Below are 14138 nucleotides of genomic sequence, written 5' to 3'. Positions count from 1 at the left end.
TTCATTGCATTAAGTAGAATTTGTAGGCTTGTCACACAAATACCAAACCATTTGCCTAACTACTTACCAATTTAACTTCAGAATTCGTATCTGACCAGCATCAGTGAGCATAAATTGGTTGGAATGAATAAAATTTGAAAACTACAATACAGTCATACCTCATATTACATTTACTTCATGATACGTTTTTTCAGGTTGCGTCTCACAGCAAACCGGAAGTACCGGAAAGGGTTACTTCCGGGTTTCGCTGCTTGCACATGAGCAGAAGTGCCAAATTGCGTCACGCACCTGCGCAGATACGGTGCTTCAAGTTGCGGGCTTTTCATGTTGCGAACGAGTCTCCAGAACAGATCCTGTTCGCAACCAGAGGTACCACTGTAGTATATGGTAGGTGGCCCATTTTGCATGTCACATGGTTTATAGTTAAAATAAACTATGAGTAGCATGCCAGCAGGGCACACTGCAGAAATCGCAGGCACTCTACTCCTCCCTCGTTCCTACTGCTCCTGATCTGCTAGGAAAGGAGCCACGGTCTGCTTTGCCATATTGTCCAAAAGTGGGATTGCCGTTTGCATCCCATGGACAAAAGAAGTTGGATATCCATTGAGAGAAACTGCTGCACAGTTGTGTTTAATTTACAACACTGTCAACATACACCACAAAATCATTGAATTTTTGGTTTGTAGAAAGCTTTCTGTCTGTTATTTTTAACTTTACAGTTAGCCATCTACTCCTGTTTCAGAATAAAATACTGTTCAGCAAATTAGGAAAAATCAAATAAGACCCATTTATCCCACTTATCTATCAAACAGTACCTCGTCCATCGGTGGTGTACCCGGGACCATGTGGGCAAAGTTTCTTGTACTGGGTTGTTCCTGGGAGTGGGCAAACCTCGCACTGATTGCCCCAGCCTCTGCCTCCATCACAACAGCACTCTGATTTTGTGACAAGGTTTCGGCTGCTAGAAGCCATCTGGCACATTGTCTGCAAGACTTCAGCAAAGCAGAAACCTTCACGGTTATCTGTGAAGTGAATGTGAAGTAGCAACATACAGATTAGAACAAGGTGCACGTCCTTGTTTAAACTATTTATTAGGTGCTCTTTAGCAATGGTTCTAATAGTGGCTTAATGTTTAGCACAATCAGCTTTTATTTGCATTAATACAACATTTACATATATTTCTAGAGTTGACATGAGGACTTCTGTTGTGATGGTAGTGTAATAACAACAACAACAACAAATATGCCACAATTGTAATTTTTCCAGGTTAAATGCCTGGGAAGAAAAGGGTACCATATTCTATGGACCCATTTTATCCAATTAGCCAGCAAGTCCTTTTCCAAATTATCATACTTCATCACAGAATACTACCTGAAAACCAACAAATCTATTTTATTAGAATTATAAACTGGTCCATTTTTTTGTACCCTGATGTGGTTTTTCAATACATAATCATAAATACCACTCACAAAATACTATTTCATTTTAATACTACATACATGTCCATAAGTTCTGTAAGCCAAAATTCAAATATACTTTTAGTAGTAACAATAAGGTTACTACTAAACAGGTAAACTGATGTTTACCTTCCTTGTTTTTATGCATTTTATTCATGTAACGATTTTAATACACAGTAAGATTACATTGGCATTTATTTACCAAATTCGTAAGCAAAATGTGTAAGGTTGGAATCTAAATGTTAAATGTTAAATTAGATGTTGGAATCTAAATGTTAATTATGAAATTTAATAGCTTTATCACCATCAAAGATCATTCTCTCAGAAAACTATGGGCATGCTATATTAATCTGTGTCCTGCGCACTAACTCTTAGCAATTTGATGGGGGAAATCCAGTCTGTTTCCTGAACAATTGAGCAATATTTACAGTATAGCTCTTGCAAAAGTACACCTCTCTCTTGACATATGACACGATAGCTTGATAGTAGGGCAACCCTGAAAATGGAACATTGCATGCATGAAAGGCATTAAATCACTACTTGATATAGTATCTCCAGCTAATTTAATTAGTTTTCTCTCAAACCATCTGGTATTTTATTTTTATTTTTAGCAATTTCCCTTCCTTGTAGATAAGACAGATACAAAAGATTTTGTTTCAGTCAACTACCACTTATATCCAAACTGGCAAAGATTTCTTAAACACTCCCTTCATTTGAACAGAAAATAATGGACTGTAGGTTTACTTGCCAATGCATTCAGTTCCAGATGAACTTGACTGGAAACCATCATTGCATTCACACCTGTAACTTCCAATAATGTTGACACAGTGGCCATTTTCACAGATACCTGGCTTGGTGCGGCATTCATTTTCATCTTTATCACAAATACAGAAACCAAAAATAAATATGTACAGAATCGCAACGCAAGTTAAATGATACCAATACAATCAACAACTTAAGATCACTCAGTTGGGTTTCCCCTTCCTCCTCTAAGGAATATGCTAACCGAGGCTGCAGAAGGACAATAATAATTGGAGACTGATAGTGTTGCTATAAATAAGTCTGAGATCTAGGAGCCTGATTTCCTCTCTGTAATAATCCAATGCTGTGGTGCTGAGGGTCTCCTAGAAAACTGATAGGAAGTAAGAAACGTCAGAATTAATGCTGTAAACTCCCAGCTTATGCTCAGCATATATTAGGCACGGGGAGAAATTCAGTTCACAATTTAACAGAAGACTACATAATTCGTACTTCCCAAAGCAATATGCAGACTGAAATGCAACTGTCCTTCAAAATTCACACTTCTCCCAATTTTGTGATGAGGTTTTCCAACCAAAAAATGAGCACACATTAGAAGTGTGCATCAAATCCACAGGTGAGTGAAAGGAGCATACAAAAAAATCCTAATATCAGGGACACTGCTTGAATAAATATATACGTTAGGCAACACTGCATACAAAACTGTGTCTATTATGTGCACTAACAATAGATCGGAAAAAGTCATAATATACATTAACTTTTATTCATAACAGTCACTAGGTTATACGGGAATACTGAGTTAAATAGGCTCAAGTTTTTTTTCTTGAAGCACCCTATCTTAATACCTACCCATGCAACCTTCTCCATCTGGTCTGCGGGTCATTCCAGGAGGGCAGATGCACATGAAAGTTCCTATCAGATTTTTGCACATCATACCTCTTGATTCACAGTCGTGTAGACCTTCTGCACATTCATCAAGATCTTTAAAAAATAACCAAGGAATGTATATGCTTAGAACATCAATCTACTATTTGTTCCAGGGACAATATTCTGTCAGTAGACTCCTATACATATGCACCCCAAAGTAAACAGCATAGAGTATAAGGGAACTTAAGTGAGTATACTGTCTTGCACAGATGGGGAAGGGTAATGTTCTCTGAAATGTCCATTCTATGCACAGGGCCAGCTAGACATACGAAACAAGGAGTCTCAAAATGTGGATGAGCCAGTCATGTTGGGAAGAGGGGTTCAATTAGTTAGGCACTGGGGAACGGTTTAGGGTAATTTTTGGAACAAGTCAAGCCTGTACAAAAGGGACTGACTCCACTTGAACCAGAATGCAAACCAGATAGTTGGGAGCTTAAAATAAAAGAAGTAGCAGAGCACCTTTAAAACTGATCACCAAGGAAAAATCAAAAAGAGTTGAAGAGTTTCCAGCTGAGGATAAATCATCCCTAAGGGATGAGGGTGAAAATGTTCATGATTGCCCAAACAGGAAAGAGGTAGGAAGTATCATTTGAATCTGAAAGGTAGATTTGCATGTCCAGTGTAGCATCACTGAGTTGGGGTTACTTGTGGACAAAGGAAGGAGTAGTTTTTTTTCAGGGAATAGGCTAGCCTCTCCTCAGTTTTGCATATTCGCTGAGAATGAACTGGCCAGAACTGAAACTCAGAACAGTGTTAACCTACTTCCTACAAGAAACAAACAACATAAAGTCCAGTTGGGCAACCAGAGGTGGCAATCAGTGTCACAGGCCATAGAAGGGTGTGGCCCCAGTGATGCGACACTGGACAAGGAAATCTACCCCTCAGGTATTTCACTTGCCAGTGTGGAATTGCTAGGTTGGGATGTCAAGGCTTCTGACATCCTGGCTGTTACCAATCCCTGTCGTGATCTGCTGCTGCATCCAACCAGTGAAATAATAATAATTAAAAAGATCTCTGGACGTAAAAGCCCTGGGCAAGCCACCATTTCTCCCTCTTCCAAAGTCAGTCACAGTGGGGAAGGAGGAGAAAGATTTGACAATACACACAAGCATGTATACAGGATAGAGAAGACGAGGATTAAGAGGTTAAAGATTGAAGTGAGAAACACTAAACCAGGATGAAGAAGTGAGAGGGACCGAAGGGAACATGACTGCTTTGTGGAGGCAGGAGCAAAAAACTGAGGAGGGGCAAGCCCATTTCCTGAAAAACCTATTCCTGCTTTTGTCCACTAGAGGCGCAAGTAAGCCCAACAAAACTGGCAAGCAAAATTAAGGCAATGAAGGCACAAAGGAGTACGAAGCAATTCAAAGTGGCCAAAGCACTGAAGGGTGCTTTCTTCTTGTCTGTGTTAAGTGAAATGTAGGTGATACATTTTGAAATAAAAAACATTTTCCTATGAAAGATTATTTTAAAACAAATAAATCCATACCTTTACACATTTTTTGGTCCTCTCTTAATTCATAGCCCACTGGACAGGTGCATTCATAGAAACCATATGTGTTTATGCAGCGAAAAGCACACAGCAATGGGTTTTGCACGCATTCATTTATGTCTGGACAAAATAGAAACAATGTCAGTGTTATCCAGTCCTTAGAAATCTTCTTCCAGAAATAAAAAACAAACAAGCCACTCTTTCTTATTTTTACTTCCCTTTGGCAGTAAAGGGAATCGGAAAAAGATGCAAAGCAGGTTAGTTGCCCAAATGTAGTCAGAAGATAAAACAAATTATAATTTACCTTCGCAGTTCATCATTGGCCCAGGTTCAAACCCATCAAGGCAATTACATTCAAAGCTACCAATAACATTGGAACACGTGCCATTTCCACATGGATTACCAATTGAACATTCATCGGTATCTAGGGTGTAACAAGCAAAACAAACTTTTGAAAACTGGGATGCAGGTCAAGTTCATGAAGTTCTAAAGATTACAATGCATGAAATTAACAGATTTTACATATGGCTTTGAATCAGCACACACCTACACAACGCACTCCGGTGTAATCTAGCTTGTATCCCAAAGGGCATTCACAACGGAAGGATCCATCTGTGTTTATGCAGTGACCGTTGGAACAAATGCCTGGGCTCTCAAGGCATTCGTTGACATCTAGAAACAAGAAAGTAACATCAAATCATTTGTACTGTTCTGTTTTCCATCTCGGGATTCCTTTAGTATAACAGATACACATTTTATTGGACAGTAATAGAATTCCCTTTACCCTCCCAAAGAGGAATAAATGAATAAAAAGGAAATAATTATTTCTTGTGCCAAAAACACGGAGAAAATAAATGAATTATTATTAAGGACATTTGCTTTGCTTCTCTGATTAACAATTTGTTCACAGTGATAGCAGCAAAGTTATGGAAAACTTTCCCAGTGGAGATCTGCCAGACCCCTTCTCTCCCTGTCTGTAGACAGTTGCTGAAAATGTTTTAAACTTCCAATGGTTTGTATTTTGTGATTTGTTGCTTTAAACAAATGATTTGGTCTTTTTTTAAAAAAGAAAAAACTTGACATACAAAAAATTGAGCTGCTGCTCATTTTGTGTTTCAGTGCTGTTGTTTTTAGTACAGGCAGCGAACGTTTTAGGTGGGTCTGATAAGTGCGCAAATGCCCACATGTGCATTGTGTCAAACCCGGAAGTGACCAGAAAACATCACAAAAAGTGGCAGAATGAGGCAAGGGCGAATGGCATGTTTGCAGGCTTTTTCAATGGTGTTTCAAATATATGCAATTTCATTTAAACCCATGGTGCCTTGGAACATAACCCCTGGAGTTGCCTGTATTGTAGTGTTCTGCATTGTTTCAGATTTCTATTTGATAGTATTTTAATTTGTTGTAAGCCACTTTGGTTGCTCTAAACCAGTGATGGCCCAACTTGGCCCTCCAGCTGTTTTGGGACTACAACTCCCATCATCCCTAGCTAACAAGGACCAGCGGTCAGGGATGATGGGAACTGTAGTCCCAAAACAGCTGGAGGGCCAAATTTGGCCATCACTGCTCTAAACAGAACTGGATATATATTACCATATTGGCTAGTACATAGAGTTTAAATCCTGTGGGCTGCATCTACTATCCTAGGCCAGAGAATGTTGGAGTAATTCATTAAAGAACTAAACAGTTTTTAAGTGATATCAAAGTAAAGCCAATACCTTCTCGTGTATCATCAATCCCAGGTATAGTCCCGTGACCAAACGGACACAAATCCTGGAAGGCAACTGCACGAGAACGTTTTTTGGAACAGCAGCACCACAAAGGGAATAAAAATAGCAATGATTATACAGCTGACTATGGCCAATTAAAGCAATAACAGGCACACACATACATATACATATATGATTTTCACAAGTGCTACAAAAGGAGGCCCCCACCATTTTTCTTCCATATCCGAATACTGCATAATAAGTGCCACATACATAAAGTTATCGTTAACTATAGCTGTAATCAATATTCAGTTTTTAATATAAGCCAATAGCGAAACCCCAAAGACACCGATTGCTTTACTGGATTTTAACACATGTTTAGCCAACTCCAGTTTCCAGTGATGATATTGGTTCCATATACACCATACATTTAAAGCACATCTCCTCCCTTGCCCCAAAGATCCATTCCTTGTATAGTAATCCACAGTTAGTCAATAGAGAAGGTAGAGGGCATTCTCAGTAGTGGCGCCTGCCCTGTGGAACGTCCTCCCATTAGATGTCAAGGCAATGAGCAACTATCTTACTTTGGAAAGACATCTGAAGGCAGCCCAGTTTAGGGAAGTTTTTAATGTTTAATGCTGTATTGTGTTTTTAATATTCGGTTGGCAGCTGCCCAGACTGGCTGGGGAAACCCAGCCAGATGGGCAGGGTATAAATAATAAATTATTATTATTATTATTATTATTATTATTATTATTATTATTATTATTAGTGATTCCTGAAACCACTTACTTAGAGTAGCTCCACTGAACTATTGGAAATTGGATCAAGTATCTGGTTGGACAAGTAGAGGCTCTATATGCCAGTCGTTTTTTTACCACTGCCTCTTGAAAGCCACCTAGGGCTGGGCAATACCTGGTTTTCAACATCACGATATATCACCACCTAAACATAACAATATCTCGATATTTATCTGCAGTGGCAGAGGGTCCTGCCAAACCTCCTTGCAGTGGTGGAGGGAGTCCTACACTTCCCCACAGCAGCAGAGGGCCTTGCCATGCCTCCCCACACTGGTGGAGGGCCTTAAAATGTAAGGAAGTAGTAGATTTAATAAAAATATTAAATAAACCTCCATATAACATATTTAATATGATTTCAACTAATTCAAGAGTAGTTTAAGTGATTACTAGTCAAGTTGCATCTGCTTCCCCACTCAGAGGTCTAAGTGGAATCTGTGCATGCATAAGCCCCTCTGAGTTCAACTAAACTTACTTCTACTTTCCTGGGAACTTTGACCAAGCCATGGGCGTGGTCCCTCCTGGATTGTTAGCAGGCTCTGCATAATTAGCTGAGCTCTAGGTGCAAAGATACTGGTAAAGCTGAGTTTACTGGTTTGTGTGAGGGCTTAGTCTTATCTCTTACAGGTTAGGAGGGAGGAGGGAGAGAGCAAACAAAGCAGGAGTCTCGGTGCCTGCAAATTATCTGCAAAGTATCACTAAGGTGGGGACAAGGGTGGCGCTGTGGGTTAAACCACAGAGCCTAGGGCTTGCCGATCAGAAGGTCGGCAGTTCGAATCCCCACAACGGGGTGAGCTCCCGTTGCTCGGTCCCTGCTCCTGCCAACCTAGCAGTTCAAAAGCACATCAAAGTGCAAGTAGATAAATAGGTATCGCTCCAGCGGGAAGGTAAACGCCGTTTCGATGCACTGCTCTGGTTTGCCAGAAGCGGCTTAGTCATGCTGGCCACATGACCCGGAAGCTGTATGCCGGCTCTCTCGGCCAATAAAGCGAGATGAGTGCTGCAACCGCAGAGTCGGCCACGACTGGACCTAATGGTCAGGGGTCCCTTTACCTTATCTCTAAGGTGTACCACCTGTACCACCACCTGGGAAGCTGTTAAGTCTCCACCTTTTGCTCACCTGTATATTGCCTTGTTGCAACACTTATCACAATGTAATTTCCAATACTGTTATTCAAATGTATGGCGATTTATTGCACAGCCCTAAAGCCAGCATATATTTTTTCTTTACCTTTTTCTTCCTTAGGACAAAGTTCACAGGGATCACCCCATCCTTCTCCTGGCATCTTGCTGCAGCAGCACTTTGCCTTGGTGGTGTTAAATGCTTTCGGCACAGAGCACTTGCCATTCTCAAAGTTAGTGAAGCAGAAGCTTTGTCGTGTATCTAGGGGGGAAACCAAACGCCACAGAATTACTTTAGATGCTGGGTAAGTTAATCAAAATCAAAGGAATGGTTTCACTTCTCACTTGCGTGGGAATTCCTGCCTGAACCTCTATCAACAGGAGGCATTATTTTATAATGCCTTTTCCATGCACTGAAGCCCTTTGAGTCTGCTTATACTAGGCGTGGGGAAACCTCTGAGCAGGAGTTGATGGGGAACATTTCAGACCCACCCACCCCTGAAAATTAATTTTGCAGTGAAAATATTTGTATCCAAAAATGGCATAGTTCAGTTATTCCCCCACCCACCCCACATCATCCTACAATCCCTCTCCATCCATCTACCCCATGATGTCTTTTAATTCTCTTTTGTATCTCCTTCAAGAATTATTTGACAATTGAACAATCCCACACGTGTGCTAAGTCAGCCTGTGGATTTTTGTACAGCCAGCTTTCATCCATGTGGGGGAAACTCAAGACATTTAAAGCATGGCATCTAGTAGGCTCAGTGTAGTATTTTGTTTGTTGTTGAATTAATCTCAGTCTAATATTGCAGGTGGCTGTCTAAAAGTCATAGGGCTCTTGTCCATTTGGATGAACTGGGCAATTTGCTCCCTAAAAAAAGTTCAACAACTTAGGGTTGTCTGGGGGGGGAAATGCGGAGAGTTCCTGCATCTCTTTTCTAGAAAAAAAAAAAGCACTGGTGTTAGGCAAGGCAAGCCTTCAAATCCATTTTTGCCTGGTCTGGGCTTAGCATGGATTTGTGACTGAAGACTGTGTAGATGGAACATCCATTACATTAAATATCCATACTGGTTTTTTAATTGTATTTGTATTGCTTTTATTGCTGCAACTGGGCCCAAAGAAACTGGTCTAGCCAAAGTGTGTCTTTCTGTTGTGTTTTAAATTTCAAACATTGCATGTTCATCTTTGCCTGTGTTAATGATTGTATTTTCTTTTTATCATCATATTAGCCATCCCGATAATTTTTTAAAGTGTAAAGGTGAGGTAGAACTCCTTTAAATAAATAAACGTGAGACGGCCCAACTTAGCCAAATGATTTTTTTACTGAATGGCCCTCCTTTCTGAATATTTGAGCTGGCTGTCAACGGCCTGCTGCAACCACTTACCAAAACATCTCCTGCCATTATCAGATATCACAAAGCCTGTAGGACAGACACACTGGAATCCTCCTGGCGTATTAGTGCAGGATCCAAAGAGACAGATGTTGGGATCCTCGTTGCATTCATCAATGTCTGAAAAATCATTTATTCATTTATTTCATACCATTCTTACATAACTTGATTGTAAATAAATAAAATTTTAAAGACGGTTAAAACGAAAATGTGATTACAACACTAATCCAAAATGGTATTCATCTTGTGTATTTTCCAGAGAGCTGATGGTGCATTAAGCAGAATTGATTTTTAAATGAGCAAACCAGTTCGTCCTGATTTAAAACAGCAATTGCTTTATAAAGTCTACTCTAAGGCTGTGCCAATATATTTGGTCATCGCCTCCTCCAACAATTTGGGGAAAGGGAAAAAGAAATTGCTCATAAAAAAGTGAGTATGATAACTTGTGAGACAAATATTTGAGGGGTGGGGCAGGTGTTTGTCTGTTCTTGTTCCATTATAACATACCGTATTTTTCGCCCTATAGGACGCACCTAGATTTTTTGGGGGGGGGAATAAAGGGGGGGAATTATTTTCCCCCCCCAGGCACGGGGCTGGGGCGGGGGAAGCCTGAGCTTCCCCCGACCCCAGCCCCCAGAACAGGCAGCTCTCCGCAAGCCGTGGGAGCCCAGCGCGAAGTCACACTGGGCTCCCACAGCTTGCGGAGAGCTGCATGAAGTCCACTCTGGGAGCTTTCGGGGCTGGGGGTGGGGGAAGCCCGCCGCCAGCCTCCAAACCAGGTTGGGGAATAGCGGGATGGCAGCGTTCTGCCTCCCCGCTGTCCCCCGAGTTTGCGGGGCTGGCGGTGGGGCTCTCCCCCTCTCGCTCTCCAGGCTTCAGCGAAAGCCTGCATTCGCCCCATAGGACGCACACACATTTCCCCTTCATTTTTGGAGGGGAAAAAGTGCGTCCTATAGGGCGAAAAATACGGTAGTTGGGGGCTGTTTGCATCCTCTCTTCCTTAACCATGAGCTGCAACCAAGAATTAACCTTGGCTACAACTCATGCTTAATGGAAAGAGAGTGTTTAACTACAAGTCCAAATTCAGAAAACACACTAAACCTGACTGACTTAGCTGCCACATCATGCCATGAGAGGACTGAGAAGAAACACAGTGTTTGCCATCTCCTTGCCAAAAGCCCACACATTTGCACTAAGACATTATTTCTCTTAGTGTTGTGTGCTAATGTATCCGGTGTCTTGCACATGATAATCACTGCAGCCCCAAAATGCTATGCTTTGAAAGGTTTCAAAGAAAATATGACTTGGATTACTCTCAAGAAAAACAGTTAATATTGCTAGCAATAGCTGCCAAAAAATATTGAAAAGCTGGCAAGAAAACAAATTAATAAATGCACTGTGTTGCAAAAGTTAAAATCTCAAAAAAAAATAAATGTATTGCTCAAGATAAAAGTCCAGCATATTTAAGCAAGATTTTGTTCCTTGATTTATGAAGACTACTGAAAACACACATGAAGTTTTCCTTCCATCTTTATCTGGGCAAAAATTCCACTAACATCAGTTAGTTTGGCATACAGAAGACATGAGGATTTACTTCCTGTATGGTTAATTTGAAGATAATTAGGATTAGCTGTCTGGTACCAATATCTTTGTTTCTTAGTTTGATGAAACACACTGTGATTTGCATGGTTCCACTTTCTCATTTGATAGCTGTGTGTTACTTTCCCCCCATATAATGAAAATCTAAAGCATCTAACATTCTAAAAGCATTGGTATATTATTTTGTACCAAAACAAAAATTCCTTAGATGTTGAAATAAACATCAAAGCGCTATGCAAATAACTCAATTATCTTTACACACTAGGTGTGCATTTGGTGTGGAATTTAGTTGCACATAACTATGAGCGTTAAGGCTTAAGACAGAAACCATTTGCTATATTTCTGAGTCTGGGTGCATTCAGATGTGGAGATTATTGAATTATTTTTTTCTGGTTATAATGCAAGGGCTTCTTGTCCCAGTTTCTAACATTCCTTTTCCACTGTATAACCTGCTGTGTTATTGGAATTGCGGCTTTTTGATTGCTATATTGCCAGGGCGTGCTAAATTTCATTCCCACCAGTGGACCCGGTGTAACACGACCGTAGATGTGACCAGGCTTGTCGCCATGAGTGATTCTGTTCCCTCATGATTCACACATGAAAATAGTGGGAAGGTACTGTATACTAGAATACTACTCCAAATTTGGTGACATGAGCTGTAGTGGCATGATCCATGAAAACTGTGGGGAAATTACAGCAGAAATGCTCCTGTGATTTTCTAGGTTAATTGGTTTTTTTCCTGAAAGCAATTAACGCAGAAATGGCTTCTACTAAATTCCACTAGGTTTCCAGAACTGGAACTTACCTCGTGTGAAAGATCACATAAAATGAGAACGTTATCAGGTAAGGAAACTTTAGGGAAATAGAATAAAATGCTGTCTGAATGCAGCCTATATTTTCAGACAAATTTTCAGCTAAGTTTTCTCTATGTACTCGCCAGGGAGGGAAGGTGTGTGGATTTGTTTGTTTGTTAAGCAAAGATTTGACGCACCACAAACCAGCATATTTCCCCCCTGATTTCTGTTAATGAAATGCCATGACTTTGAGTTTGTTTCTCATCATGACATGAGTTTGTTTCTCATCACAAGCACAAGAATGCCGTCAGTGGCGTATCGTGGGTTGTCAGCACCCGGGGCAAGGCAAGTAATTTGCGCCCCCTAACCCGTGGATTTGCGCCCCCTAACCCGTGGATTTGCGCCCCCTAACCCTAACCCCCAGATGTTGCGCCCGGTGCGGCCGGCCCCCCCTGCACCCCCCACACTATGCCACTGAATGCCGTATCTTGAAAGTCGCTACATTTGTAAATGAGTGACACAATCTTTGCATGTTATTTCTACCACATCCAAAATACCTGTTCTTTACTGTGTTAATATTGGAGTTCAAAATAAAATAAAATGCAACATTACCAATGCAGCTTTCACTTTTTACTTCATACCCTGGTGGGCAAATGCACCTAAAAGATCCTTCCAAGTTTTGACATGTACCAGGGAAGCATGAGCCAGCAAGCACCACACACTCGTTAATATCTCAAAAGAACAGAAAAAAGACAAAATATGTTAGAGATTCTAGAACAATTACCTGCAGTCTAAATATGCAATTAGAGAGAAGAATCTAGATCAAGATCATTGATCCTCCTTCTCACACTTTTGTCTGTCCTTTGTTGTGTTAAGTAACCCTGCTTCCATCTGTGAATAACTACTACTACTACTACTATTATTATTATACATAGATAATAAGAAAATTTATAATACCACCCTTCACCCAAAGATCAAAGAGTGGTTTACAATAAAAAAACACAAAAATACATAACAAATGGAAACAATAGCCCCTAGCTCTTGCTGATGGGGAAAAGTTCCTTACCCACCCCTTTGCAATGAATTCTGCTGTTCCGCTTAGCATACAAGAGCCACATAAGGCCAATGTATCAACCAAAATTGGAAGAAGAACAGAGATTTCCTGAGAAGAGGGAGAGGCTCTGTCTTACTTGTCTGGTATAGGATTGTGTTTCAGCTGCAGTTCACAACTATCCATAAATACCTGCTGGAAGTCCTTTCTTGTGCTTCTTTAACTTATTTAGTTTTTTAATTGAAAGACACTAGGATGCATGTGACTGAAAGACACTGTAGCATGACTGTGCAAACGTATACTTCAAAAAGCAGCACAACTGTATGTTTATGCAAAAGTAAGTCACACTGTATTCAATGGGATGTAATCCCAGATAAGTGTGAATAGGATTGCTGTTCTATCAATGCACATTTACACTAGGTTGTTGTTTTCATACATACCAATACAGTTCTTGCCATCTGGAGTAAGTTCATAACCTTCATGACATAAACATTTGAAAGAACCAATTTCATTGAAACACCTCCCATTTCTGCACACCTGCCCAAAGAAGGAACTGCATTCATCAATATCTAAATGGGGAACAAAAAGCAACAAAATAGTTAACAAAACAAGGGCAACAAAAAGCATTAATTCTATCATGCAATAATTGCAAGCTACAACTCTGCTTTGGAACACATTTTTAAAAGAAAAGCCTGGCTAGCTTTTCAGGTACCTTTTAATTTGAATAACTTTCTAAAGAATTGCCTGAAGTAACTGATATTACAGTTTGAAGTCTGGTTTACTCTGTTATATTTTACTCCAAGAAGACCAATTTATCCTAAATAGAACGCAATAAGGCAGACATGTATGTACAAAATATTTTTTGAAAAATATGATCCCGTTGAGATTCCAAGATGGAATTTTGGAGGTAGCTCTTAAAAATATTAAATAACCAATACAATTTTTTGGAATTTTAAAATCATATTAATTTTTTAATCACTTTTAAAGAGTTTCAATTTTGAAACTTAAATTTAAAATTTAAAGTAAATCCATCATG

The 14138-nt window shown here is 40.1% G+C and overlaps 1 protein-coding gene across 2 annotated transcripts in view; it reads right to left on the bottom strand.

Moving 5' to 3' along the window:
* FBN2 (fibrillin 2) overlaps positions 1-14138 on the bottom strand; it is a 143424-nt gene that overhangs the window by 10397 nt on the left and 118889 nt on the right. For both annotated transcript variants that reach the window (XM_083464365.1, XM_083464366.1), the window contains 11 exons: positions 13543-13671; positions 12664-12783; positions 9653-9778; positions 8373-8525; positions 6354-6419; positions 5182-5307; positions 4940-5059; positions 4633-4755; positions 3066-3197; positions 2206-2331; positions 816-1022 (listed from right to left, as the gene is read on the bottom strand). In XM_083464365.1, coding sequence (XP_083320491.1) covers positions 816-1022; positions 2206-2331; positions 3066-3197; positions 4633-4755; positions 4940-5059; positions 5182-5307; positions 6354-6419; positions 8373-8525; positions 9653-9778; positions 12664-12783; positions 13543-13671 — 1428 coding nt within the window. The remainder of the gene's footprint in view (positions 1-815; positions 1023-2205; positions 2332-3065; positions 3198-4632; positions 4756-4939; positions 5060-5181; positions 5308-6353; positions 6420-8372; positions 8526-9652; positions 9779-12663; positions 12784-13542; positions 13672-14138) is intronic.

The sequence above is a fragment of the Podarcis liolepis genome (genome assembly GCF_965112155.1).
Source record: "Podarcis liolepis genome assembly, chromosome: 11".
In the NCBI taxonomy this organism is placed as follows: domain Eukaryota; kingdom Metazoa; phylum Chordata; class Lepidosauria; order Squamata; family Lacertidae; genus Podarcis; species Podarcis liolepis.
The sequence above is the reverse complement of the archived record's forward strand: the minus strand, read 5'-3'. Positions and strand labels throughout refer to the sequence as shown.